Source organism: Thamnophis elegans, chromosome 1 (genome assembly GCF_009769535.1).
Source record: "Thamnophis elegans isolate rThaEle1 chromosome 1, rThaEle1.pri, whole genome shotgun sequence".
NCBI classification, from domain to species: domain Eukaryota; kingdom Metazoa; phylum Chordata; class Lepidosauria; order Squamata; family Colubridae; genus Thamnophis; species Thamnophis elegans.
In genome coordinates, this window is record NC_045541.1 from 105619336 (window position 1) to 105646129 (window position 26794).

General features: G+C 37.5%; 1 protein-coding gene across 1 annotated transcript in view; it reads left to right on the top strand.

Moving 5' to 3' along the window:
• The first annotated feature begins 904 nt into the window (after positions 1-904).
• Positions 905-26794, top strand: part of TTC17 (tetratricopeptide repeat domain 17) — a 68363-nt gene continuing 42473 nt past the window's right edge. Inside the window, exons 1-4 of the mRNA XM_032226180.1 lie at positions 905-1116; positions 25188-25277; positions 25953-26122; positions 26445-26556. Coding sequence (XP_032082071.1) covers positions 955-1116; positions 25188-25277; positions 25953-26122; positions 26445-26556 — 534 coding nt within the window. The 5' untranslated portion in view covers positions 905-954. The remainder of the gene's footprint in view (positions 1117-25187; positions 25278-25952; positions 26123-26444; positions 26557-26794) is intronic.

Genomic DNA, 26794 nt, shown 5'->3' on the forward strand with positions numbered 1-26794 from the left:
GCAATAATTGTCCTTACTGTTAATGATTTTTCTCCTCAATTCCAGGTTGCTTCTCGCTTTGATTAGTTTCCAGCCATTGATTCTTGTTTTACCCTCCGGTGCTTTGGAGAATAATTTGACCCCCCTCTTCTTTGTGGCAGCTCCTCAAACACTAGAATGCTGCTATCATGTCACTCCTAATTCTTCTTTTCTTTAGACTATCCAATCCCAAAACCTGCAGTCGTTCTTCATACGGCTCAGTCTCCAAGAAAGAAACATTCCTCCGGGGGGAGGGGAATTTAAAAGAGGAATTGGGCAGGATTTCCGTTTCCAAAACAATCCTTTTGTTTCCAAAACGGCGCTTTTGTTCAACCAGCTGCCCAATCATCACTCGCAGTCCGAAGGCCAACTTCTTTGGCTGAGCCAAGAGTGACTGCGCGTTTTCAAGCTCTGCACGGCAGGTGCAACACCGGAGTAACTTCCCCTTCCCTCCGCCAACAAAAGGGGCGTGGAACCTCGTTCGGCTGACGGCGCCACGGAGCTCCGGATTGGCTGCTGCCTCAGAGCTGCACGTGGAACCGCAGGACGGGCGACGAAAACAAGCAACAGGCCGCGCCTTCTCCCTTGGAGGCCACGCCCTCTTCTGCCACATTCTTCCTCCCGCCTCCGGTACTCCTGTAGAGATAATTACAAAAAGTCAAGAGTCGCCTTCCTACCGCCATTCTACAAGTTAAACAGAGCACTCGCTCCGCATTTTTTTCATTCCCGCGTCAAACAGCACGCAGACATATCCACCACATATCCACCCACCCAATTTCGCGTCGTTCGAACTCTTCCTTTAAAAAAAATAACCCTCTCTTTCTTCTTATGATGATGTAAGACAGAGCGATAGAGCTAGACGCATTATCTTCTCCAAAATGGCGAATTGAGCGCTTCCGGTTCCGGGCAAGGCGGGCAAGGCTAAGGTTGTGGAAGATGGCGGTTTCAGCAGGAGCGTCCGGATGGAGTGGCCGAAGGCTGGCGTGCGCCTCCCTGCGCTCGTTCTTCGGCCTCTTTTTGCTGCTGGGCTTGGCGTCTCATCCAGGCGCTGCCACCACGCACTGGGTAGTCACCGAAGACGGCAAGATCCAACAGCAGGTAAGAGAGAAGGTGGGGGGTGGGGGTTCAGGTCGACGCGAAGAAGCTCCCCGTGAAAACATTTCTCCCTTCCTCCTCCCGTTTTTCTCGGGCCGGTGGGAAGAGCCGAGGACTGCGCGGTCTCCTAGCTAGGAAAAGCCTAGCCGGGTCAGCTTCCACTCGAGAGTTGCCAGGTAGGTAGGTCGGTAGGTAAGGGCTTGCTCCTTGAGAAGGACAGCTGAAGCTGAGGAGAGAGTTCCGAGCCGAAAGTTTTTTTCCCTTTGCGATTCCAAATACCCTGGAGGGTTTATTTTCTCTCTCTCTCCCTGTTTTTTTTTTTTTAAGTACTCGAAAGAAAGAAGGCTTGCCCAGCTTTTCTCTGAACAGTTTGTCTGGATCCACCAAGGCAAGGCGTCCGCCGTTTCCCCACACGGGCCAGTGTGAATTCACAAGGGAGGGGCGATGAAATCAACGCGCATCGTCTCTTGCGTGTGATTGTTCGAGAATAAGCTGCCCCGTACGCGTGAAGGTTTTGTTTGGCCATTGAGAGACGGGTGGCTCTTATTGGAACAGAGGGAGTGAAAACACAGAACTCTTCCCCCCCCCTTTTTTTTGGTAAATGCAAAAAGCTAGAATATTAATTTTTCCGTATTAGAAAACTCTGGACCCTTAATAATTTGCTGCTTTTATGTGTGGCGTTGTCTACTTCTAATGATTTGATTTGCCCCAATTGTTTTCCCGTTATTCCATCTTGAGGCAATGCTTTCAAAAGGAAAAAATGGCTAAATCGAAGTATTTTTCTTTGGTACTCTCTCATATGTACTTGGTACCCACAACTGCCATTTTATTGCTCTTTCAAGTCACCTAAGAACATGTTTGCAGAGTTTTTCAGTCTTTCTTTGCTGAATTAGACTGGCTAATTGTAATTGAAAGCTAACATTGAAAGGGGGGAAAACCATCTAGTAATACTAGATTGCAGTTGCATCTCTGGAAATTTTACTGCTTGGCTCTTATTATGCATTTTTATTATTTATTACTTTGCTTAACAGTTTTATTTGAAAGCCTTAATCAAAACATGAGTTTTACACAAAAAGGGAACTCTGATTCTCAACTGTTCTCCATTTTAATGACAAATTGTCCATGAGAAAGGCTACACTCTCCACATAAAGTTTACATCTCTCATTTTCCTGCCTATATATGGCAATGAGAAGCTGTTGGTGGTGAATAAAGTTTCAAATGCTGCTTTCTGTTCTCATTGCAATGAACCAGATGCCTATGTAATCTAATACAAGTATGACATCTCTTTGCAAAAGCCATTCTAATTCATTGTTTTTTTAAAAAATCTTCTAGGTTCAAGAATAAATTCTGATACACTAATTAGATTGAACACTGTATTTTCTCAGATTTTTGACTATTTCATTCAGATGATTCAGTGGACAGCATTGTCAACTTTACCTTTAGCCCTTTCATTCCATTTGCTATTTAGTGCCAGTAAAATTCAGCAAAAGATGGAGATTCTTAACAGGGTTTCAAGAGTACAAAGTCCCATTTTGTCACATAGTGACAGAACAGTGCTCTTTGGTGTTTACTGTTATGAATGCAGCAAACCAGATTGCTTTGTCATTTTTAAAATAAATTCAGTCAATAATAGTGCAGATAATAACCATCAAATGGCATTTGGTCCTTAACAAAAATGATCTATAACATATATTCTTTATTCCCTAATGTCCTTGTATCTTTTTGTCATACTGCACATGTACTGTAGGGCTTTTTAAAAGAAATTGAGAACTGTATTTAGAATAGTCTTGTAATGAGTCAATCCTATGACCAATGTCTATGAAAATTTGTGAAATTATTTAATATAGGAAGCCTTGAAGAGAATTCTATATTTTCTTTTTCTCCCATGTTTCTATTTTCTCTCTCCACCATCTGTTTTTTGTCTTTGCTCAGATTCAATAATACAAAAGAACCAACAAAAAATGTTTCAGTTTGTATATTAGATATACATTAGCTGTTGAATTAATAGAGCTACAGCTGATGAGCTAATTCATATTTCATATTAGGTAGCCCACACCTTAAGAAAAAATATATTTTTTAAAAAAATGTTGCCTTAATTAATCAGTTTGTCCTGGAAAGAACACAAGGGACACAGTATTTTAGTCCAGATCACTGAATATTATTTTAGACTTTTTTTTTTACAATGAAACATACTGATCAATTATTATGGAGAAATCTGCCTCTTCTGAAATTTTTAAAATTACATTTCATTAAGCAATTACTAGATGATATATAAATGCTGATACACATGGATAACTCTATTTCATTGATGCAGATAATTAGATATATAATATAAAACTAATGTCATTACAGCTTTTTCTCCATTCTTCACATGTTGAGTGTTTGCCAGCAGAAGGGACCATTATTGTCCAATGAAGAAGTGCTCATATCTAGGTTTTGCATTGTGGTGTGTATGAGCATTAATGGATTTGTGGACATTTGGGGGGTTTATCACCCGTTCCTATTCAGATGAATTTAATTTTAAATAAAATTTATAATTGTGCTGCAAAGGATTCCCCTTATTTATTTCCAGCAATACCCCTATAGGCATTAGAAGGCAGTAACATTGATGGGTGGTAGTATTTCATTGTTTTGTTTGTTTTGTTTGTAATGCATTTACATTCAATGTTGAACTCAACTCCTAGTGACTATATGTATATTTTCTTTTCAATCATATAATGCTATTAATCTCTTCAAGAAAATTGGAGCTACGAAGGGAACATTTCATGCAAAGATGGGCATGATAAAGGACCAAAATGGCAGGGATCTAACAGAAGCAGAAAAGATTAAGAAGAGGTGGCAAAATTACACAGGAGAACTATACAGGAACAAGCTTAATGTCCCTGATAACCACAATACGGTGGTCTCTGACCTCTAGCCAGACATCCTGGAATGTCAAATGGGCCTTAGGAAGTCTGAGCAACAACAAAGCTAGTGGAGGTGAGAGTATTCCAGCTGAGCTACTCAAAATCTTGAAAGGCGGTACAGTAAAAGTGCTACACTCAATTTGCCTGCAAATTTGGAAAACTCAACAATGGCCACAGGATTGGAAAAGGTTAGTTTACATTCCAATTCCAAAGAAAGGCAATGCCAAAGAATGTTCAGACCACCGCATCATTGCACTCATTTCACATGCTTGCAAAGATATGCTCAAAATCCTGCAAGCTAGGCTCCAGTAGAATGTAGACCGAGAACTACCAGACGTACAGGCAAGATTTTGAAGAGGCAGAGAAACGAGGTCAAATTGTCAACATACCCTGGATCATGGAGAAAGCTAGGGAGTTCCAGAAAAACATCTGCTTCATTGATTATGCTAAAGCCTTTGATTGTATGGATCACAACAAATTGTGGCAAGTCCTTAAAGAGAGAGGAGTACCATACAATCTTATTTGTCTCTTGAGAAACCTATATGCGGATCAAGAAGCAATAGTGAGAACTAGATGTGGAGCCACTGATTGGTTCAAAATTGAGAAAGGAGTTTAACAAGGCTGTATACTGTCACCCTGCCTTATATGCAGAGCACATCATTAGAAAGGCAGGGCTAGATGAACCACAAGTTGGAATTAAGATTGCCAGGAGAAATATCAACAACCTCAGATATCAGATGATACCACTCTAATGGCAGAAAGTGAAGTGGAACTAAAGAGCCTCTTGATATGGGTGAAAGAGGAGAGGGCTTAACACTTAACATTAATAAAACTTAAGGTCATGTCATCCGCCCTCTCAATTCCTGGCAAATAAATGGGGAAGAAATGGAGGTAGTGATAGATTTTATTTTCCTGGGCTCCAAGATCACTGCAGATGGGGACTACAGCCAAGAAATTAAAAGACACTTGCCCCTAGGGAGGAAAGCTATGGCAAATCTAGACAGCATACTAAAATGCAGAGGCATCACCATTCCAACAAAAGTGTGTATAGTCAATGCTATGGTTTTTCCAGTTGCAATGTATGGCTGTGAAAGTTGGACCATAAGGAATGCTGAGTGCCAAAGAATTGAGGCCTTTGAACTATGGTGCTGGAGAAAACTCCTGCGAGTCCCTTGAACTGCAAGGCGATCAAACCGGTCTGTCCTGGAGAAGATCAACCCTGAGTGCTCTTTAAAAGCTCAGATCCTGAAGATGAAACTCAAATACTTTGACCACCTAATTGGAAGGAAGGACTCACTGAAGAAGAGCCTAATGCTGGGAAATGCTAGCCGCCCGGAGTCCTCTGGGATTGGGCGGCCTATAAATCTAATAAATTGAATTGAATTGAATTGAAATATTGAGGGCAAAAGAAAAAGGGGATGACAGAGAATGAGGTGGCTGGATGGAGTCACCGAAGCAGTCGGTGTGAGCTTAAATGGGCTCTGGGGGATGGTAGAGGACAGAAAGATCTGGAGGAACATTGTCCACAAGGTCATGATGGGTCGGATACAACTTAACGACTAACAACAACAAATGATATTATATTTTTATAGAATTTTTTTTTAATTCTTAATATTTTCTTATGATCTTCCACCCAAATAGTAACAGGTCATCCTGTTTAGTTTTATCAAAGCCAGGCAAGGTCATAGGGAACAGTTTTTCCCATTGTTGCATTTAGTTTGTAAATGAACAGACTTTTCCCTGGCAGCCATTTTCTTTCAGCAAATAGCTTATTGTATAAAATTATTAGAGATTTTTTATGTATCTGATCTAGGTGTTTTTCTTCTGTTGTTCCTTTTATGTTTTCTTTTTTTTTTTTAGACTTGACAAATCTTTGGTTGTTGCGGTTCCTTTTTGTTTTAAAAAAAATGTTTCCTTTACACTGCAACTTTTCTCAATATAATCTTTCTGTTGATTAATGGACTAATTTCCAAAATTCTCAGCAAATGCCATGATTGCTCATTAATTCTGAAACTCAAAAACTGTGATAGATGAAATCCATTATTTTATACTTAATAGGTACATGTGTCAACTTGGAAAGTTTAGTTACTTTTAAAATTCATGGTTGAATATAGAAAGCGAGAAGTTTATATTCTGGTCACAACTTTCCTACTTGCTTATCAGTAACTCCAATCATTGTACTTATGTTTCTAAATTTGTTACCTTCCAGTAAAAAGAATTTTTGCTGACATTTTAAAACACATAGGATAAAAGTATTCAACCATTTTTTTAGAAAATGCAAATCTGCAACAAATTCTATTTTAACTTGAAAAATAATTTATTCAAACTGCAACCCATTAAAAAAGAGAGAGAAAGACACTTCAGTAGAATTGAGGTAAAAACGGGAGAATCCAATTTGGAAACTTATATGAAGATGAGAATATTCAAAAAGTTGTCTGTCAACCTGGATCTAGGCCAAAGATAATAAAAAGGGCCCAAAGTGGATACCCACATTGGGATGAGTTTTCCTGGACTGACATTATAATGCTGTTTAGCAATTTTAAATTGTAGCTCTTGAGAAATTTCAGTTCTTTTAAGAATCCTGGTAAGGAAAAACATAATCATCAGTCTCCTCCACAATAAGTATAGTGTTGGCAGACTCTGTTGGTCTCAGGGTCTTAAGGCCAGTCCATAGGGATGGAGTTTTGTTTGGTACTTGACCAGGAAGTATTAGGACCAGAGGCTTGGTGGAGTTGAGGAGAGTTCATCTGACTGTCAGTCTGCTTTAGCTTTTCCAAGAAGGACAGCTAATATAGTTTATTGCAAATTTCAAAGGAACATATCTATTAGTTTCTCTAAAACTAATTGGAGATGATATGAGATATGGGAAATGCATTCCTACTTTTACTTGTCTATGAATATGGGATTGGTCAAATAGACCAGGTGAGTAGATGTTAGTTTTCTGGTATTTGAAGACCTGAATTAGGCAATTCAAAAATATGACTGGATGATACATATTTTTCTAAGATTAGTTTTATCCTGCGTTCACTTTGTATGAATAGCTCAAGGTGACAACATTAGCGGTGCTTTGTCCTGTTATATTCCCACAAGAACAAGCCAGTGAGGTGACCCAGTCTTAGGCTTCCATGCCTAAGGTGGGAAAAGAGCTGACCGATTCCTGGTTTCATAACAACATGCTGAAAGTAGGATGATACTGTCAGGAAAGCAAATAATAATAATAATAATAACAACAACAACAACCCATTCAAATATGGTGAATACAAAAAAAATGAAATTTGTGTCGGCTGAACCGTCACCCGGATTAACAAGGGTTCCATTGGATGCTATGGCTCCTGGGCATTCTGCGCAAAATGAGCTACAGGGCTCAGCTCCTAGGCAACCAGGGCATGGAACTGACAAGCTACTGGAAGAAAAAGCGAAAAATCTGGACTAGGGAAACCAAAGCAGGCAAGGTCATAGAAGATGATGGAATAGAACTTGAGAATGAAGAAATGTTAAAGGCAGTAAAACCAGAAGAAGGCTACAAGTACTTGGGGATTTTAGAGGCCTCTGAGTTAATGCATAATAAAGTCAAGGAATTAACTTCAGCCAAGTACATTTGACAAATTCGCAAGATATTAAAGTTCAAATTGAATGGAGGAAACATCATAAAAGCCATAAATACCTGGGCTATACCTGTGATTCGATACTCTGCAGGAATAGTTGACTGGACCCAGATGGAGTTGGACAATTTGGACAGAAAAACAAGGAAGCTTATGACAATGAATCATGCTTTGCACCCTAAAAGTGATGTTGACAGATTATATCTACCAAGAGCAGAGGGTGATCGAGGACTCCTACAAGTAAAACAGACTGTGGAAGAAGAAAAACACAGCTTGAATGATTACATCCAGAAAAGTGAAGAACCAATGATTAAGGAAGTAAATAAAGGAGTCCTTTTAAAGACAACTAAGTCAAAAGCTGAATATAAGAAAGAAGTAATTGAGAAGCGAGCTGAAAATTGGAAAAACAAAGCTATGCATAGCCAATACTTGAAAAGTATTGAAGGCAAAGCTGACCAAAAGCTAACTTGGAACTGGTTAAGATCAGGAGCACTGAAAAAAGAAACAGAAGGCTTTATTTTGCAGCTCAAGAACAAGCCTTAGCCACAAACTACATGAAGGCAAACATTCAACATGTTACCACCAACAACAAATGTCACCTCTGTAATGAGAAAGATGAGACAGTCGACCACTTGATCAGTAGATGCAGCAAAATTTCACAAACTGACTACCTACAACACCATGTGTTGCTAAGACCATTCACTGGAAATTGTGCCAAAAGTTTGGATTTGAGTACAGCAAAAATCACTGGGACCATCAGGTTGAGAAGGTTTTAGAGAATGAGAAAGTCAAGATCTTGTGGGACTTCAGAATCCAGACTGACAGGCACTTGGCCCACAACACACCTGACATAACAATAGTTGAAAAGAAAAAAGTATGGTTCATTGACATTGCAATACCTGGAGATGCACAAATTGAAGATAAACAGCAAGAAAAAATCACAAAGTACCAGGACTTGCAAATTGAAGTTGAGTGACTGTGGAAAAAGAAATCGTGTGTTGTCCCAATTGTAATTGGAGCCCTTGGAGCAATACCCAAAGGGATACCTCGCTATTTGGAAATTTTAAATTTATCAGACTTGAACATTCTGATTCTACAAAAAACCACCCTACTTGGAACAGCTTATATCCTTCGATGTTACCTTAACAGTTGCTAGGTCCTTGGTTAGGACTCGAGCTGTTGAGCTACCAACTGGCCCCAAAGGCTGTGAATCTCACCAAAGATTAAACAAGCAATAATAATAATGCATTTTTGAATGTTCAGTTGGCTGAGTTTCATGTTTAATGAATAAATTATATAATATAATAATAATATTCGACTTTGACTTTGCAATAACAAAGTCGAAACTTTCACATTTAATATGTGAATGCACAAAATCGCACAAACTGAGTACAAAACTAGACACGACTGAGTTGCTAAATTAATTCACTGGTTATTATGTAAAAAAATATGATTTACCTGTATCCAGAAAGTCATGGGAGCATAAAGTGGAAAAAGTTATCAAAAATGAGAAGGTGAAGATCTTGTGGGACTTTCAAATACAAACGGATTGTCATTTGGAGCACAGCACGCCAGATATCATGGTTGTAGAGGGCCAAAGTGTACAGTTTATTGATATCGCTGTTCCTGGAGATGCCAGAGTTGAAGAAAAAGAACTAGAAAAAATAATGAAATATCGCGACCTGGCCATCAAAACTACATGGCTATGGATGAAGTATGTAACAGTGATACCCATTGTCATCAGGGCACTTGGCACCATGTCCAAGAATTTTACAAGATACATCAACAAATTGCAGCTTCCTGCAATAACACCAGCGGAACTGCAAAAAACTGTGCTACTCAGAACATCTTATATTTTAAGAAAGTACTTGGTTGATTCCTAGAATGCTGGCAGCAAACCATATCAACCATTAGCACCAGTCACTGGTATTTGTAATGCATTTTTGAATGTTCAGTTGGCTGAGTTTCATGTTTAATGAATAAAGTATATAATAATATTTAAATTGAACTATAGTTTGAATGACATGTTGGGAAAGCAACACTTGACTGGATTAATATATGTTTTAGAATATTGATAAAGTTAAGATAAGGATTACCCTTAAAATGTATCCTTAGAGATATGCTAGGCATTCCGCAATTTATAGTTTTAATTAAGATTAGATATTTTCTGAAAACCTGTTAAAATTTCTTTAAACGTAAAATTAGCAAAAATACCTAAATTGTGTCTTAGTACTTAGATTTATATTTATGTCTTTTGATGGTCTTTTCCAGAATCAGGATGAGGGAAATTACCTGTTAATAATTCAAATTTATACTGATGTCCAGGGTTTTTCTTTAACATGTATACAACATAGTTTTAAAAGGGGGCTACTTTACAATAGTTATCACACTATAATAATCTTAATCCTATAAACAGTTTTATTTAGGGAAGAAAAGATTTTGTGCTCCATTTGGTATGGTGCAGTTTAATTTAAGTCATAATGTTTTAATATTCAGTTAGAAATATGGCTGAATTGGCCTTGCTGTGGTATTTTGAATATACAAGTAATATGTATTAAATTATACACACCTTGACTTAGATTTTTCTTCCAATTAAGCACAGAATAGACCATAAGCTTAATATTATATAGGAATAGCTACAGAACTTGCAATAAGAAAATGAACAACCTTTAAAGCTGTGCAACTACTTGTTTCTTCATCATCATGCAAAAAGGGGACTATAAACTTCATTCAAAGTTTAATTGAAATGGTTGAAGATCCAACAAGAATATCAAATTTATTTTTTATTACATCATGTACGCATGCATCTTTACCCAGAACATGTTAAGATTTAGGCCTTCTGACTATAATCATGAGTTTTTGGCAGTTCACTCACAAGGTGGATTTTATAGATTGAGTACAGTCATTTTTTAAATGTTGCTTAGGAACACAATAATGAGTTATGTCTGTTGTGTTTAAATATAAAGTGGAGATGATTGGATTTCTACTATGCAGGGATAGGGAAATGAATCTAGTTTCATGTAGTTTGTGTAAATTATAATGCAATAATAATATTTCAATTTTAGTGAAAAATTAGTTGAATTCCCCCATCTTACCTTGCTTTGAAAGTTACCTAAGAACAAGCTACTGATGTCACTGCTATGGTTTTGGTTGCTAATGATTCTGTTTTTATCTGGATTCTAAATGTCTTAAAAGTAATATTGCGGGGACTTCCGGTGACATCATTGGCTATGGCGGCAGGCTTGGAGATTGCTTTGAAGCCTAGCCGACAAACCAGGGGTCTAGTGGCATAAAGAGCGGCCGTTTGCTGGTCTCGGAGGGACTCAGCGAAGACGGGGGTGCTTCTCTGCAGGCGGGGGGAGGTGCGATCTCGGCAAAGCAGAGGCTTAGCCCTGATCCCAGACGTCTGAAGAGGGATGCACAGCAGCCCCAAACCCATGACACAGCACTTTTATTTGGCGTAGGATTTTTGGCATGAATCTGGATGCACTAAATTTTCTTGAAGAGTAAGTTGGATTTACTATTTGGTTACTGCATCTCTGGCAGTTTTTTTTCCCTCTTTGATGGGACTTTTAGTGGAAGTAGTAAGCAGAGCGATTTCGACAAACAGGAGCAAATAAATTAACAATTGAAGAAGGATCATAAAGAGTTGCCGAAGGCGGCCCAGGTGGTGGAAACAGAGGAGGGAGAGTGAAGTTCTACCCTGAGGCACAGCTGATAGATATATGTGGATTTGCCCTGCCTGCTCCCAAGATTTTTGGAGTACTTTTGTGCTGCTATACGAGACTTAAGACTCCATTTGAGACAGTCAATATTATATCCACTGTGCGCATTGTTTTCTCTTTTTTTGGAGCTGGAGTTGGACACTTGAAAGGGGAATATTTCAAGCTGAACTTCCCTTTCTTTGTGTTCTCTTCTCTTTGAGGTTTGATTCCTTTTTATTTTGTGTTGGTGTATTTGCCCCCCCTCCTTCTTTCTTTTTTTTTTCCCGATATGAGCCTCCTCTTGTATTTTTTCTAGATCTCTGTATGGGACTATATTCATATATATTTTTCCTTATAGATAGCAGCAAAATAAGTTGGAACATTGCTTAAACTGGTAGCAGACATCTTATGAAACAGTGGGATAAGATTCTTAACCTAATTGATATGAGCTGGGCAAAGGGGGGGGGACCTCGGCACTACCTACTCTGTCGTCCCCCTCTACAACCCCTCCAACACTACACAGAACTTCAGACAATATGGCTGGGGTAGAGAAGGCACCCACATTGCAAAATATATAGACAACTTTGCTATCAATACAAAATAATATGGCTAGGAATCAAGAGGTCACCGAAAAATCCCTGGCCGACATTAAAAATGAAATGGAAGACATGAGGAGAGAAATGAAACAGCTGTATTCACAGCAAAAGGAGATCTGGGCAAAAATGGAGAAACAGGAGGGTCAAATTCAAGATTTAGGAGTAAAAATGAAGGAAAGTGAAGAGAACATGGCGAGATGGGAGATGAGGCAGCTTCATATCAATAGAAGGTTGGAAGATGAGATTGCTATGTTGGAATTAGAAAGGTCAGCCTTCTTTCTCAGATTTCAAAATATTCCAGAGGAAAGAGGGGAGGAACTGAAGGAAATTATGGTTGAGATGATTGCAGGGATCGCCCAGAAAGATAAGCTGTTGATACAGAGTGATATTGATGATGTGTATAGGGTCTATGCTTCCTATACTAGGAGACAGAAACTGCCACGTGAAGTGCACGTGAGGTTTAGTAAACGATCTCTGAGAGAAGAAATTTACCAGAAGGCACGTGACCAGAACACCATATACGCGGGGGAGATGATGACAGTACTAAAACAGATACCAAGAAGAGTGAGAGAAAGGAGGCAGAAATATCAGGACCTAACAACACAACTGAGGAAACGTCAGGTGATGTATAGGTGGCTTTTCCCAGAAGGGTTGTCCTTCCTCTGGCAAGGCCAGAGGTTTCGGATTGAATCATTGCAAGATGCACAAGACTTTATGGAAAGTCAGTTGAAGAGGGGCACTCAGAGTAACGATGGAGAATTGGATAACAAGAGCCGAGGAGAGGAGCGAAAGAATAGTGTCCCGGGAGACGAGAAAGGGGGAAATGATAATCAAAACAGAGATGAGAGACCGCAGACGAGGCAGACAACAAAATCCAAAGCCTTACACAAATAAACATGGCGGATGAACTCCGCTTAATTTCTTTAAACATAAATGGTTTGAATTCACTAAGAAAGAGAATTGAAATATTGAATGCTTGACGGAAAAAGAATTGTGATCTGACATGCCTGCAAGAAGTACTTATAGTGAATCACCAGCAAAATGTGTTGTATTACCCCCGGCTGGGTATAATGCATACAAGTTTAGCAGATGAAAAGAAAAGGGGCATTGTGCTGTATGTTAAAGAGCATATCAATTCTAAATTGGTGTATACTGATGGGGAGGGGAGACTTTTAATGGTTGAATTGAAATTTGGTCGATATAAAATTTTGCTGGTCATATATGCACCGAACGACAAAGTACCTTTTTTAGAAAGTTGCATCAAAAAATTGCAGAGTTAGGTTATGATCATATGTGTGGTGTGTGATTATAACGCTGTGGCAGATAGGACAATGGACTATAACCCAGGAAACATCCAAAGGGGGGGGGGGAATTAAGAGAGGAGGAGAGCTCTCCCCAAAACTTTTGAAGACATGAGGGAGGAATATGAATTAAAGGATGTATGGCGTGAACTCCACCCACAGAAACAACAATTTACTTTCTATTCACATAGACATCAATCTTGTTCTAGGATCGACATGGCTTGGTTGTCACCAGAAATCGGGGATTTGATTAAGGAAGCAGCAATCGAGGTTAATAACTGGGCTGATCATAATCCACTCTTATTGGTGTGGAAAGGAGTAAGACGGGAGGAAGAGAAGGTGGATGATGAATACAGAGATAGTGAAAGAACAAGAATTTCAACAAATGTTTAAAAGGGAAATGGGATGGGTTTTTTTGAAGAAAATAGGAAGGGAGTAACCCCACAAATACTTTGGGAATACAGCCAAGGCTTATATGAGAGGCCTAGCTATTAAATATACAATAGGCACACAGAGGAAAAAATTAGAAGAGAGGGCAAAATGGGTAGCCAAATTGGAGGTGGTGGAAAAAGCCTTGCAACCGGACCCACTAGATGATAAGAAAAAAGAAGAAATGGCTAGAATTAAGCACGGGATATCTCTTCTAGACCAGGAGGATGTTGCTCGGAAACTTAGGGGGATTAAGCAAAACTTTTTTGAGCATGCTAACAAACCGGGTCGTTGGTTCTCTTATAGACTTCGGAAAGAAAGAGAGAGCAGACGTATAGCTCAACTGCAGAATAGTAAAGGGGAATTAGTAGAAACCAAGGAGGAGAAACAGGAAATTATTCAAGGTTTTTTTCAGCAACTATATAGTAGAGAAGAAACTTCTGAGGACCAAATTAAGGAATTTTTAGATAATGCAAATCTACCCAAGATCTCAAATGAAGTGAAAGGGGTACTAAACCAAAAGATAACAATAGATGAATTAGAAAAGGCAGTCAAAAAATGGAAAACAACAAAACTCCTGACATGGATGGTTTGCCAGTTGAAATCTATAAAACTTTTTTGGAAATCTTAGGACAAGAGATGATAGTAATATTTAATGCTGTCTTGACGGATTCTATCACACCAAAATCGTGGGCTGAGGCCTATATAACCCTTTTGCCTAAAGCTGGAGCTGACCGTACCCAAATTAAAAACTATAGGCCCATTTCACTTTTGAATGTGGATTATAAAATCTTTGTAGCTATACTGGCGGATAGGCTTAAATTCTTCCTTAGTAAATTTATACACCCTGATCAGAACGGCTTCCTGCCATCAAGGCATTTGAAAGATAATGTTAGAATTATTTTGGATGCCTTAGAATATTATGAAGCTTGGCCGGATAAACAAATGGTCTTTATGTTTCTCGATGTACAAAAGGCTTTTGATCGACGTCCTGGGCGGGACTTGCTGATGGAAGCAGCTTAACAGCTGCTCCCGAGTTCCTGGTCGCGTTATCTGTTTAGATGATCTTCTATCAGACATCTGACAGGTACCTTATCCTTCAGGCAAGAAGGGAAGGAGAACGGTCCAGCTGGGCAAAGTGCCCTTTTGATCTTTGCAGCTTTTATCTCTGCAAAGAGAGGGGGCCAGCCAAAGGCAGAACCGTCTCCGTGCCGGAATCTCCAGCTGCTTTTTGCAGCACGAAGTAAGAATCCTCCCACTTAGAACAACATTTGATCTATTTGATTTTAATACAAGCAGAGCTCGTATGCGAGAACTTCATTTGTTTCTTTAAATCCTAGCTTCATTTTTACAAGATCTTCCTTCATTAATTTGGCTATTTAAAAAAGCTTTTAAAATGGCGACAATGAATTCTCCGTAACAATGTTTACCTTCTTAATCTTCTTGTAAAGAACAGCTATAAAGCTTCAAAGGAAGGGAGTGACTCACTTTGCCTCATAGCCGGCCAGCAGATTTTTACTAATTAGTTTCACTTTTACAAGACTCTCTTTTATCAATCTTGCTAATATATATTTCTAATACAGAGATGGTTAAAATGGCGATAAATATGCTGAGCTGTTTCGTTACAATGCTTTTTTTCTGAAACCTTTTGCAAAGTCCTGCGGAGTTAATAAAGGGGTGATTTAATACCTCTTTCCATAGCTCCATAGCGGGCCAGTGGAGTTTGATTAATTGCTTGAAGATAAAACTTGGAATGGCCTCAAAACTAAATCCTAATCTGAAACCCCCTCCAGCCCCCAGAAGCACATCGCCAATACCTGGTACAAAGTCGCAGCCTCCACCCTCTATGCCCCCTACTGGAGACTTTCTAACGAAAGAATTCTTCTTGGAAACTTTTAACAGCTTGACTATCAAAGTTGAAGATAAACTTAAAGATTTTAAAGAGGAGATAAAAGAGGAGATAAAAGAACTTAAGCAGGACTTGTATGATAAAATTGATGCCAGGGTTGGTAAAATTAAAGATGATATGCTGGAGCTTGTAACTGTGCTGACAGAACATGTTTCGGGCATTGAAGATAGTCTAGAGGATCTTAACGAAGCTAATACCAACTTGACATCGAAAACAGAGGTGGTCGAACAAAAAGTTGAAAATGCTGAAAAAGAAATTATTATGATACAGTACAGACAAATAGAGCTGGCATTAAGAGTAAGGGGGCTGCGTGAGGATAAACAGGAGAACCTGAAACAGATTCTTTCAGAAGCTTTTGATTGTCTGCTGGGAAGACCGGGGTCTAAGTTTGACTGGCAAATCGATAAAGCTTATCGCGTTAACTCTTGGGTGGCAAAGCAGAAGCAGCTTCCTCGAGATATAGTTATATATTTCACTACAAGAGAGCTAAGAAACACGATATTACAAGAGTCTTATAACACTAAGCTCCAAATCGGGGGTCAGGATTTGACTGTTTTGAAAGAGGTACCACCTCAAATGCTAAGAGCCAGGAGAGACTATGCTTTTTTAGTGGAAGAGAAACTGTCAGATACAGTACAGATGGGACGCACCATTTGGTATTATACTTACATTTGACAGGCAAAGATATCGTCTCAACTCCGTATGGAAAGCACGAGATTTTTATTACAGTATTTTGAAGGCTGGACACCATGCACCATCTGGACCTGGAGAAAGACCACAAGAAGGACAACACAGACAGCAAACCACACAACTACCAGATAAGATGTACCATATCTCCCCCCTAGAAGTGCAAGGTGTCATGGGACAAAGACCTAGCCATATGACTACTAGACGAATGGAAAAACAAGCTAAAAGGCAACAGCCTCAACAATCACCGGCCATCGATCAAGGAGTTATAGTAACAAGTCCAGAAGCCGTGGGAGGAGCTAGGCCAAAGGTTAAACAGGCCATGCAGGAGGCTCTAAAAAAGCTTCAGGTAACCAAAGATGACAACTAAGATTTTAACATGGAATGTCAATGGACTAAATTCTCCACAGAAGAGAAAGAAAATATTTCACTATCTTAAACAGTTTAAGAATGACATAATTTGTTTGCAAGAAACTCATATTAAATCAACTGATCAAAAATACCTGATCAACCCAAAACTTGGTCAACATTTTGTAACTTCTGCTATGGAAAAGAAAAATGGTATAGTTGTATACCTAAGAAAAGATATGAAAGTTGAATTAATTGAAGCAGATCCCAATGGAAGATACATCGCGTTAGATCTAATCCTAGAAGGGAAAAAGACATTGCTTCTGGGAATTTATGCTCCTAATCAACAGCAAGATGGATTTTATAGAAATCTTCATGCTAAATTAGTACAGTGGGATTATAGGTCTTGTATACTACTGGGTGACTGGAATGGCGTTATAGATACCAAGAGAGACAAGAAGATTTCTCGTCCAAACATCAAGATGCGAGCAAAGCTACCCAAATATGATGGATGACTTTGAACTGAGAGATATCTGGCGAGAAAGAAATGCAGAGGAATATGATTTTACCTTTTTTTCTGATAGGCATCAATCCTTCTCTAGGATTGATTTCATATTAACTACTAATGATTTGCTTTCTAGGGTGAAGAAGACAAAGATTGCAGCTAGGGTCCTTTCGGATCATAACCCAGTCTGGATGGAATTGGGAGGGGTGGTACAGGCAAGAAGGTCTTGGAGATTGAATGAAAACTTATTTAGACATGAAAAGTATATCAATGATTGTAAAAAATTGCTAACTGAATACTTTGTTTTTAACATGAATAAGGATACATCTATGGAATTTGTATGGGATGCAAGCAAAGCGTATATGAGAGGAGTATTGATAAATATAAATAAATCACATAGACATAAACAAGGGGTAAAACGAACAGAGTTGGAGGAGGAAATTAAGAGGAAAAAGCTGGAGTTAACAATGAATCCAGCCGATACAAAAGTCAAGGAAGCAATTACCATATTAAAATCCCAATTTTATATGTTGATCTCTGACCAGGTAGCCACCAGTTTGTTATACGCAAAACACAATACTTTCTGTAATGCAAATAAACCCGGCAGGTGGTTAGCTTATCAGATTAGGAAAAAAAAGAAAATTCGAAATATATCTAAATTGACCTACAAAGGGAAGGAGGTATTTCAACAGGATGAGATTCAAAAGGCATTTCGGGAATTTTTTACAGAGTTGTACAAGGGGGATAAAATTAATGGTTTAGATATAGACAAATACTTAGATAAAGAAAAAATACCCTTAGTTACAGAAGAACACAGGCAAAAAGTGAATCAACCAATAACTTCGGGGGAAATTTTACAGGTAATTAAACAGTTGAAGTCAGGGAAGGCACCAGGCACAGATGGCTTGACAGCAGCTTACTATAAAAACTTACAGTTGGAAATGGTAGAACCTCTCAGAGAATTATTTAATAAGATTCAAGTGGAAGGTAAGGTACCTCCTTCATGGAAGACAGCCTTTATATCTTTGATACCCAAAGAAGATCAAGATACTACTCAACCAAAAAACTACAGACCTATTTCATTACTTAATGTAGACTACAAATTTTTTACTAAAATACTAGCAAATAGGTTAATGCTGGTTATCCAACAATTGATACACACTGATCAAACAGGTTTTATACAAGGGAGACAGATGAAAAGTAATGTTAGATTAATTATTAATGCATTAGAATACTTGGGAAAGAACAATCAAATCCCTGCTGCGTTCATATTTCTGGATCCTGAGAAAGCCTTTGATCGAGTTAATTGGCAATTTTTGCTGAAGATATTGCAAAAAATGCAGATAGGAGATAGTTTTTTACAAGCAATCAAAGCAATATATCAACAGCAAACAGCTCAAATTATAGTCAATGGAAGTTTAACAGAATCCTTTCAAATTGGAAAGGGTACAAGACAGGGCTGTCCTTTGTCCCCACTATTGTTTATTATAACTTTGGAAGTATTATTGAATAAAATACGGGGCTTGGAGGGCCTAAAAGGAATTAAGGTTAGGCAGCAAGAATACAGAGTGTGGGCCTTTGGAGATGATTTGGTCATAATATTGGAACAACCGCAGGAATCCAGTATGGTTTTAATGAATACGATTAATCAATATGGTCAAGTGTCTGGTTTTAAAATAAACCTAGGGAAAACGAAAATATTAGCCATAAATATGAATACTAAACAAAAGGACAATTAGGAGGAATGTTAGGATGTGAGGTAGTCAAAAAGGTTAAATACCTTGGAGTTAATATTTCAATCTCAAATGGGAAATTATACAAGTATAATTATGAACCACTCTGGCACAGTATACAGATAGAGATGAAAAAATGGGAGAAGTTACACTTATCTTTGCTGGGAAGAATCGCGGCAGTCAAAATGAATATCTTACCAAAATTTTTATTTCTTTTCCAAATGTTACCTATACTTTAAAAAGATGCAAATCTTTTAGAATGGCAGAAGGGTATCAATAAATTTGTATGGGCAGGAAAGAAGCCGAGAGTAAAGCTGAAAATAATGCAAGATATACGCGAGAGGGGAGGCTTGAAACTACCCAATTTAAAACTATATTATGATGCAGTGATGTCTGTAATTAGTAATTGGATCAATTTAACTAATGATAGGATACTGAACCTTGAGGGATATGATCTGGTGTATAGTTGGCATGCTTACTTGTTATTTAACAAAAAACTGGACAAAAACTTTAAAAATCATATTTTAAGAAATGCTTTACTGCGGGTTTGGAAAAAATATCAACATAAATTAAATGATAAGATACCTATGTGGGCAATTCCTAGACATGCAATTGAAAATATAAATATAGCACAAAAACAGGATAGAATTACTTATAGACAGCTTCTTATTTTGGAAGGAGGGGCACTACAATTAAAATCCTTAGAGGTATTAAAAGAGGAGAAAGCAGTTCAAACATGGTTCCAGTATGGGCAATTACAGGCCAGGTGGAAAATAGATCAAAAAATTGGTTTTGTCCAAATTGAGGACAACTTATTTAAACAAATAAGAGATCAAAGTTTAATGCACATAAAGAGGATATATAATGTATTAATACAGATAGATTCAGAAACAGAGTTAGTTAAAGATTGTATGGTAAAGTGGGCTCAAAATATTGAAGAACCAATAATGTTGGATACATGGAAAAAAATTTGGGTAAGAAATGTGAAATTTACACAAGCTCAAAACCTGAGAGAAAATTTTTACAAGATGTTCTATAGATGGCATTTAGATCCTAAAAAGCTGGCTTCTATGTATCCGAATTTACAACCCAAATGTTGGAGATGTGGTTCTCTCGATGCTACCTATTTCCATATAAGGTGGACTTGCCAAAAGGTTAAGGCATTCTGGATAAAAATATGGTGGATTATGCAAAATATCTTTAAAAGAAGGATAAAGTTTACTCCTCAATTATTTTTGCTAGGTATAAGTACTGACTTTACAGCGGTAGAGACTAACTTGATCCTGCACTTGGTAAATGGAGAAGAGGCGGGCGATATTGAGATTGGTAAAGGCACAAGACAAGGATGCCCATTATCCCCCCTACTGTTTATCCTCACATTAGAACCCCTTCTTAGAATAGTGAGGAGTGATATACAAATTAAAGGGTTACGAGCTAAAGCTCAGGAATTTAAGGTCCAGGCTTTTGCCGATGACCTTGTTTCTATTCTGGAGGATCCTATGGCTTCTGGGATACAACTTCTACATAAAATAGAGGAGTACGGTATGATAGCGGGACTACGTATAAATAAAGAGAAGACAAAGCTGTTAATTAAGAATATGACTTTGAACCAGAAAAGGGAAATACAAAGCCTGCTAGGGATTAACATGGCCCATAAAATACAATACTTGGGAATTTGGCTCATGGAGAGATGTTCCTCTATCAAAGTAGATAACTATATGAAATTACTACAACAGGTATCTAAGGACATGACTAGTTGGAGTGGTAAACAACTATCTTTGATGGGAAGGATTGTGACAGTTAAGACACATGTATTACTGAAATTTTTGTTTTTGTTTCAAACGGCACCAACTAAATTGGACAAAAAAAAAATTAAATCCTTGGAGACAATAGTGGCTCGATTTATATGGCAAGGCAAGAAAGCACGAATTAAAGCCCAAATGTTGCAAAAACGTAAAGAACTGGGAGGCTTCGGAGTACTCAACTGGGAAGCATATTAGAATGCAGCAATTATGACATGGGTGAAGGATTGGGTGACGTTGAGTAGAAGGCGCCTATTGGCTGTAGAGGGACACGACCTCCCCCAGGGATGGCACGCCTCCCTCTGGCAAGAAAGAGATACCCGCCATAGGTACTTCATGGGACATTATATTCAGAAGATTTTGATGGGGGGCCTGGGAAAAGATGAGGAAAAAATACTATCTTAGGGTTCCGTGCTGGTTGGCACCGTTAGAGGCCTTAACGCATCCCAGTGTATTTAATTGGACAAGAAACATAACATATAAAGACATTATGACAGAAGATGGCAACATGAAAACTAAGATGGAATTAGAGCAGCAGGGCAGGAATCTGGAATGGTGGGAATATTTACAGGTTAGAAACAGGTTTAAAAGCGATAGGGTATGGTTTGGGATCTACCCAAACCCTCAGGGGCTAGATAAGATTTTGTTTGGTGGAGATAAGAAAATGTTATCGAAGATTTATCAGTTTTTGACCTGTCAAGATGCTAAAGAAGAGATGGATAAAAGCCTTCTAATAACATGGGAGAGAAACTTTGGTTATGAGATTGAAATGGGCAAATGGTGGGATCTATGGAGTAAGACTATTAAACTTACAATATCTACAGCATTTAAAGAAAACATATACAAGATGGCTTATAGACGGAACCTCCCCCCCAACGAGGTTAGCCAAAATGTTTCCTGGGTTATCTCCACTGTGTTGGAAATGTGGAAGAAGGGATGGCACATTCTACCATATTTGGTGGTCTTGTACTGAGGCCACAAAATACTGGAGAAGGATTCAAAAATGGCTAAAAGAGGTTACTGGGGCAAGCATGGAATGGAAACCCAAGAATTTTTTACTAAGCATAAAACCAGAAAACATGAGTAAATCTATATGATATTTGAGCCTACATATAATTTTGGCTGCAAGAATAACCTATGCACAATTTTGGAAATCTATTACCATACCGCCGGAAGATGCCATAATTAAAAAGATCTATGAATGTGCAGAAATGGACAGAATGACGGGTTGGCTGAGGGACAAAGGAGAAATGGAACATTATCTTAGATGGAACCTATGGTATATGTGGGCGACAAGGAGAACAGCAGGGACTTAAAACGGGGAAAGTTAAATAGCACATCCGCTAAAATAAGCCCTCCCTGAAAATATTGCAACACAGCAGCAGCCATGAGGTGACCACACTCGCTGCCTCCTGCACCTCAAAAATAATAAGACCTCCCCAAAAATAAGGCCAAGTGCTCATTTGGGAGGTCAAAATAAAATAAGACCCTGTCTTATTTTCGGGAAATAACGGTATATATAAATTAGTGTGTCTGTCTGTGTGTTCGTGTTCATTCCAGCATAACTCTGGAACGCCTCAAGCAATTTCAACCAAAGTTGGTACATGATGACTTACTCTCTGGAAACAAATACTGTGGGAGTAAGACACCCCTAACGCTCCTCAGACTCTGTGTTCACACACACAGCCTGTTGTTCCTTCAAATGGCTTCTACAGTACTGCCGTAAAATGGCTTCTACAGTATAGTGGACTTGCCATGGTAACGGCTTCACATTACTCCACAAGGGAGCTCCCTCTGGTGAGGGGAAAAATCCAACATTACAAATTACATTTGGTCCTGACATTTCCCCCCTATAAATAAATACCCGAAGAACGCCAGGTTATTAGCTAGTATTTATAATATGTAATTTGGGTTGAAAGTAAGGAAGATACAGATAAAATTCTGAAAGCTCAGTAAAATGTTTAATACAAAAGAAAATCTAGAAAAAAAGTTATATTAAATTAAATTTATGCCTCTTTAATGCTACAAATATATAGATTTGAGAGTGACTGTTGGGTTAGCTGAAAATGTGCTGATAACTACTTGAAGCACAGTCTAATTTCCCTCCCTAATTCTTTGTGGAAATCTTCAGTTCCTTGTTCTATAGCTGAACTATTATTTTCTCATACTTTTCTCTCTCAGCTATACTATCTATAATGTTAAAGTAGTGGATTGTGTTTCTTCATATGAACTTCACAGTTTATATTCATGAAATGCTTTCCCTTCTAAATATGCATCACCAAAAGATCTTTACAATGTTTCTTCAGGACCTTGGTCAGCTCACTTGTTAAAAAAGCAATAGGAAGGCACTGCAGCTGAAGTTGTATCCCCTTGACTTAAGTTTAACCCATGTGGGTTGTTTGTTTGTTCCCAAACCATGTTCTCATCAGTCTTTTGACTTCAAATTAATTCTGTTTTTTTTTTTTCATTTTATTTTTCTTGCTTCCTTTTAGGTTACTTTTAGGTTTCATTCCACTTCTACACTCACCTGTTTATTGGCTTTTAATCTATTCATGTAATTTTTCCTTCATGTATATAAGTCACTTTAGGACTAACTTAATTACTGCTTTTTAGAAAAACCTCTTCAGTTTTCCATCCTGTTGTGTAAAAACATTGTTCTGTCTCTGAAGTGTTAATAGATTGGCCAAAATGCTGTATCATAATTGTAAATGCAGAACTTGCAGAATTTCTAGTGGTATTAAAAAATCAGAAATTAGATGCCTCTGAAACTAGACTTTTTTCTGTCAAGTGTACCCATTAATTATTTTTTTCTGAACATTTAATTTCTCGCACAATTAAAGCTTTTGAATCCATCGTAGTGTTTCTTTTTTATTTTTAATGGAACTTACAATACAATACAAAACAATAGTAGAGTTGGAAGGGACCTTGGAGATCTTCTAGTCCAATGCCCTGCCTAGGCAGGAAACCCTATACTGTTTCAGACAAATGGCTATCCAACATCATCTTAAAGACTTCCAGTGTTGGGGCATTCACAACTTCTGGAGGCAACTTCTGTTCCACTGATTAATTGTTCTCACTGTCAGGAAATTTCTCCTCAGTTCTAAGTTGCTTCTCTCCTTGATTAGTTTCCACCCATTGCTTCTTGTTCTACCCTCAGGTGCCTTAGAGAATAGTTTGACTCCCTCTTCTTTGTGGCATCCCCTGAGATATTGGAACACTGCTATCATATCTCCCCTAGTCCTTCTTTTCATTAAACTAGACATACCCAGTTCCTGCAACCGTTCTTCATATGTTTTAGTCTCCAGTCACCTAATCATCTTTGTTGCTCTTCTTTGCACTCTTTCTAGAGTCTCCACATCTTTTCTACATCGTGGTGACCAAAACTGAACTTACTTCTGAGTATTTATAATAAAAGTTCACAATCTGCAGCCAAGGAGCTCCATTTTTTGCAGCTTCCCAGACACCTCTGGACTGGGTAGACCCAAAGTTTGGGCTTTGGGAATGATATTAGCCAATAAATGGGAGCCAGAAACTCTGAAGAATTTTAAGTCACCTGTTTCATCTCTTAAAATTAAAAAAAAATGACTTTTTTTTCTATCTAGTGCATTCAGATGAGAATTCAGCCTTTCTGCTGACATTTGAAACTGTCTCTTCAGAGCCAACTGGGCTAGTTCAGTTTCATTTCTTAACAAATACTTTTGTTCTAGTCATTGACCAGAAACATACACATTTTTGTGACAGATAGATTCCATTTGATTATTGAAGTATAAATAAGTATTGAATGTGGTACCTGAAGTATCACTGCAAAGAGAGGGAGGAGGGGGGATGAAAAACTAGTGTTATCTAGCTTTAAAAGTATTTTAAATCTTTTAGATGAGCTTCTCACTTGTTTGTATTTTTCTTTTGTTATTAATGGCCATTTAATAGTTTTCTCTATTATGCAGTATAATTTTTTCTCTGCTTTTGAATAACAGGACAATTAAGAAAAAATTGATCATAACATAGTTTACATTATTTGAAATTGTTTTCTCTCTTTCCATAATATTCTCTAAAGATCTGTTAATATGAATTTTAGTTTTTCTTTTCTATTGTATAGACAACAGCATGATATAGTTACCATTTTGCATTTTATTTGTTCATAAATTTGTTCATTTGTTATTTTTTTCTAGTTTGTAACAATGGCAAATACAAGAAATAGCAATATGTGTTTCCTAGTTTCAGAACCTTAACCCTATGTATCTTAAATTACAATTCTTTGTTAGATCCGGAACTGTGGTTAATACCAATTTTCTAACTAGGAATGTAAACTGTGTCAAAACTGAACATACCATATCTTTTTCAGCCAAATAGGAACCATCCTTAAATTTAAACTTAAGCTTAAATAACAAAGATGTAGTCCAAATCCAAAAAATAAGTAGTATTTGATACAGGTCCATGTAGTTCTGAAGATACTACAGTGTGATTTAGTAGGCTAGAGTAGTTTATTCAGAAGGATGCAAGAAAGTCAGCTTGAAGGAAGAAATAACAATGGTTATTTTTGATTGTTTTGCAGGTTGACTCACCAATGAATCTGAAACATCCTCATGATTTAGTAATATTGATGAGACAAGAAACAACTGTTAACTACCTCAAAGAGCTGGAGGTGAGATTGGTGTAATGATTTTATTACCAAAATCGACTTTTTGGCAAACAAAAGTAGGAAACAATAATTTTCTTTGTCAATATGAATTTGTAGTCTTAAAAATATTGAGTCTGGAAGTTTTAGCCTCAGTTCTACATTTTTAGTAGTGTACATTTACGACTACTATGTTACTACTATGTTACTATGCATGTCCTTTTTGAGAGTTTAACTGAACGCTTTGGACTATAGTTGTATAATAAGTTAGGGGTGGGTGGTTGTTGACCTTTACAGTTAAGATTCTTCCTTGTGCCCATGTATCAAATAAGCAGAAAGTTACATTTGAAAAACAATAAGCCAATTCAATTGCTGGCTTTTGATGTATGGTTTAGGTGAAAAATATTTTAATTTAGCAGAATTATCTTTGGCAACTTTTTCTTTAAAAAAAATAATAAAGTGAGCCTAAGACTTTATACTTCCATTTTAACTCTTGTAATCCTAACTGTTCCCAATCTCAAAAAACAGGCAGATAAGTTTCAGATCATTAGCTACTAGTAATATCTCTGTGCATGAGGTTAAGGAACAAGAGATAATTGCCGTGTCACTTTCATAGAAACATAAATGAGTATGTATTTTGGTGATATTTGTATTTTAAACAATGCATTTTATTTTATTTTGGATTTTTTGTTTTTTTTATAGAAACAATTAGTAGCTCAGAAGATCCATATTGAGGAGAATGAAGACAGAGATACAGGATTGGAACAAAGGCATAATAAAGAAGATCCTGATTGTATTAAAGCAAAGGTGCCTTTGGGGGATTTGGATCTTTATGATGGCACATATATCACCTTAGAGAGCAAAGACATCAGGTACTAAGAGAGCTAATTGTATCCAAAAAAAATAAATAGAAAAACTGTAATTTTAGAAGGGAAGGGGATATAACAATTCCTAGATGGTAACAAGCTGCTTGGATAATTAGTTATGTTAATTACAGCTGTCTTGGAAGAATGAACAATGAAGTGATATAGAAAAAATATGTTTTAGTAATTATCTTTGGCAGTATTCCTACATTGCTTTTCCTAATTAGTATTTTGTAATTTATTTCATTGCACCAAAACTCTGTTATTTATTTATTTATTTATTTATTTATTTATTTATTTATTTATTTATTTATTTATTCTTATGCTTTAGTCCTGAAGATTATGTAGACACAAAGTCTCCTTTACCTCTAGACCTAGAAGAACCGGAATGTACTAAAATTTTAGATCTACCATACAGCATTCATGCATTTCAGCATTTACGAGTAAGTAATTGGTTTTATTAGTATTTGAAATACTGCAGACTAAAAACTTTACAGTGGTGTTATTAGCACAGTAAAAGGGAATTCGGAAATCACAGCTGTTTTGATGCCGCAGATCTTTAATTCTCTTTAATTTTTTAAACAACTATACCTATTTTTTCTATTGTGTTTTATTTTCAATCTCATCTTGGTTTTTGTATGCTTATAAACACTCCTGTGTATAAACAGTTAACTTTATAGC